Source organism: Mercurialis annua, linkage group LG4 (genome assembly GCF_937616625.2).
Source record: "Mercurialis annua linkage group LG4, ddMerAnnu1.2, whole genome shotgun sequence".
Classification (NCBI taxonomy): Eukaryota; Viridiplantae; Streptophyta; class Magnoliopsida; order Malpighiales; family Euphorbiaceae; genus Mercurialis; species Mercurialis annua.
The window spans coordinates 18,478,889-18,482,509 of NC_065573.1; the positions used below are offsets into that span (position 1 = coordinate 18,478,889).

Here is a 3,621-nt window from a genome sequence, read left to right on the forward strand (position 1 = left end):
TGTTATCAGTTTTTGTTATGTCAGTACGTTATTAGTAATGTTACAGTTGGGTAATAGTTGGCCGACTAACGATATCGATACATTTTTGGTTGCCAATTGGCTTATATTTGGGTACTATTTGGCAATACTAATTTGGTTCCCTAATTTTTCTTTCTTGCTTCTTCTTCTTTATAATTCTACCATTCAAGAATCAATCAAATCTTCATCTGGGTTTTTCATGGCTCTTCTTGTTTTTCTTTGTTTTTCTTGAAGACTTACTGGTGTGTTTTTTTATTGGGTATCTGTTTGAATTTGAAAATAGTCAGCCGCTTTTAGGTTCAGGCATGAATTTAATCACTACTATAATTGGGTTTGGGATGAGTGCCACTTTTATTGTGTTTGATTGTACGAGAATTATCTGTGGTGGACTTCGAGCTTCTGAATCTAGGCAAATGCGTTATCAGTTTTTTTTATGTTGGTACTTTATTAGTAATTTTACAGTTGGGTAATAGTTGGCCGACTAACTCACTTTAGATGAAAATTTTTGGTTGCCAATTGGCTTATATATGGGTACTATTTAGCATATTAAATCATATTGTTGTCTGGATGTTGTGTTTTAATCATTTTATTTTATGAATATGGTGTAATACTTTGAGGTATATTTTTGGTTTTATATTGGTAGATCAACTTAATAAAATTACATCAAACATACATGGTCTTCAATAGAATAACATTTGGTTACTAATTGGATAACAAATCATACGTTCTAATTAAAACAAAATTGTCAAATATGAATCTCACATTAATTATCGTATAGACAATACACACTTCATACATTTATTACTAAAATGTATCTTCTTATTTTTCTTTTAATGTGAAACCGCATAAGAACAATTGTAAAAATCATAAAAGTGCAACTAAGGAAATACCAATTAATGATCCAATGTAAACAAAAACAATTGTAATATTGTCTTCTATCATATATATTCCTACTTTGGTATGCTCCCACAAGTCTTCTTGTTATGTCCTTTTTTTCCACATCAGCTGCATTTGATTGTTCCCTTTCCTTTCGCATATCCTTTTATTCTTTGTTTTTTGGTCGCCCCGCTGGTAGCTTCACGATAGGAGGTCGAACTTCAATATTTTCAACTTCAATAGGCACATCCCATTCACTTTTACTAGGCACGGGATAAACAACTTCCTCATAAACTTTCAGAAAATTTTTCTTGGTGAAAAATTGAGAACAATATTGATATGGATCTAAATGAAACTTGGTGAAAATTGCAATGGCGTGTGGGCACGGGATTTCATCGATTTGAAACCTTCCACAAGAGCACTCCTGCTCTTTTAGCTTCACTGTCATAGTGTCACCCCCATCTTCGACACTATATATTAAGGTTACTGATAGTATAACCTGTCAAGTTCATATTTAGACAATAGTTAGTTTACTGATGGTTAACTTGACAAGTACATAGTTATACAATAGTTAGTATACTGTTGGTCAACTTTCGCAATTGAACACCTACTTCAATTTAACAGTAATGTATCAAAATTATTTTTAAACCAAAAACATATTATATTAGATTGTTACCTTCATTGTCATAGATGTTGCATAATTTTCCCTCAGTTCATTTTCTGCTCTATTCGTCAATTTCGTCCCAGTTGATAGTGCAATATTCCTATTCTTATATGTCCACTCTTGGACTAAACGCCTCACATACTCAAAGAGTGTTGATATAGGCAATTCCCTCGCTGCCTTTAGCGATGCATTAATCGACTCAGCAATGTTCGATGTCATTATAGAGTATCTGTTAGCCTTTGCACGTGATCTTGCCCATTTTTCAACTCCAATTCCTTCAAGGTACGGTCGTATTCCCGCGTTCATGCTATCGAGCTCTTCCAAGAAGTAGTTAAAACCAGTTACTGTGTATGCTCTCGCAGCCCCAAAAAAATTGTCCCTCAACCTTTTCGCATTTACTCTAAAGTGTCTTTTTATGTTACCCAAGAGATGATACATGCAAATTACATGTCTAGCTTCTGGAAAAACTGTTTCTGCAGCTTTAGATATGCTTTCATGCCTATCGGAAACGATGCACAGGTTGTCCTTCTCCTCAAAAGTTTCTTTCAGTTTTATAAAAAAATATTTCCAGGCTTCATTATTTTCGGAATCAACTACACAAAATGCTAGTGGGAAAATTTTACCATTCCCATCTTGTGTCGATGCAGTAAGTAGGGTTCCGCCGTAGTTCGATTTTAAAAACGTCCCGTCCACTACAATAACCGGTCTATAATAGATCCAACCTTTTCTAGATGCATCCAAAGCCATGAAAACATATTTAAATATGTTTGCTTCAGATCTAATCAAATCAACAACTGATCCGGGGTTCGTTTGCCTTATCATATGTAAGAAACTAGGCAAAACAGAATACGATTCCCGCGGTATACCACGAACGGTATCAAGCGCCTTCCCTCTCGACCTCCATGCCTTATTGTAAGACAAAACCACCCCATATTTTTTTTGCATGTCAGATATGATGTCGGCCGGCGTGTACACTATTTTGACATTGAAGAACCTCGATTTTATAACTTCACCAATTATTGCAGCGGTTGCTTGCCGTTTCTCTTCCATTCTGATTTCAGTGGGACAAGTATGGATGTTGTTTAATCGTCTAATAACAAACATCTTTGTTTTCCCGTGGCTAGAAGCCCCCACAACCCAATTACAATTGTCATCTATACAATTTACCAAATATTCCTTCGTACACGACTTACTCACTTTATATTGAAAATGATTCTCAATTGCATAAAAACAAAGACAAGATTGTAGATACCTTTTGTCTTTGAATACTTGTCCAATATAAACTTCTTTCATACTGGTGGTGGACACAATTTCTGAATCAGCTGGTACACTAAAGGTCTCCTCTTCTGTACAATCTGAGTTTTTGCATATCAATTCAACATATTTCACAATATCAAAGCTCGTGTTACTTGAGAATGATTCTTCAATTGGCTCTTCTTCAAAATTATTCAAAGGTACATTGTTGATATCAATCATAAGTTGGTGATTTTCAACTTGTTTCGCCGTGACACACAAAGGAAAGTAAGTCATTCTCGCTTCGTTTCTTTTCAGTTCTATGTAGAATTGCACGCTTTCATTATCATCGATATCCACTGGCTGCTGATTAGGTTCCAATTGATATTTGATATCTAAATTGGTTTCCCAACTGTTCTCTTTCAATACACCACATATCAGTGCTTTCAGCATTTCAAAATCCGTGTCCTCCTTAAGCAAAACTCCTTTGATTTTGTAATTCGAGTAGTTAAAACTGTCATCCCATACGCCGTTGCAGTAAAGAATTATTTTCAATGTCGTCATTCCTACATAAAAACATTTGAAAATGTTTATTATCCTCATTACCTCAATAATATCATTGGTTAACCTTCCAATTTTTCAGTGTTCAGTAATAAAATCAGTTTTAATGAGAAAATAATTTGAAAAACATCTGCACACGTTTATTATAGAGATAAATTGAAAATTACTCAACTTAATTCTAAATAATCACATAATTACGCCCATATAAGCCAAACTAGTATTAATCTTAACCTATTTCTAATCAGTACCTACAATATACCATTGGATAT

General features: G+C 34.3%; 1 protein-coding gene across 1 annotated transcript; it reads right to left on the bottom strand.

The window, feature by feature from the left end:
• Window positions 1-1,060: 1,060 nt before the first annotated feature.
• LOC126678389 (uncharacterized) lies at window positions 1,061-3,355 on the bottom strand. The gene is made up of 2 exons (XM_050373287.1): window positions 1,571-3,355; window positions 1,061-1,393 (listed from the first exon to the last, which is right to left on the bottom strand). The coding sequence occupies exons 1-2, from the start codon at window positions 3,353-3,355 to the stop codon at window positions 1,061-1,063; spliced, it is 2,118 nt and encodes a 705-aa protein (XP_050229244.1).
• Between the last annotated feature and the right edge of the window lie 266 nt (window positions 3,356-3,621).

Coding starts and splice junctions, on each gene's coding strand:
- LOC126678389 (XM_050373287.1), bottom strand. CDS start 3,355: ATGACGACATTGAAAATAATTCTTTACTGCAACGGCGTATGGGATGAC. Junction 1,394..1,570: donor CAACATCTATGACAATGAAG/GTAACAATCTAA, acceptor TGAACTTGACAG/GTTATACTATCAGTAACCTT.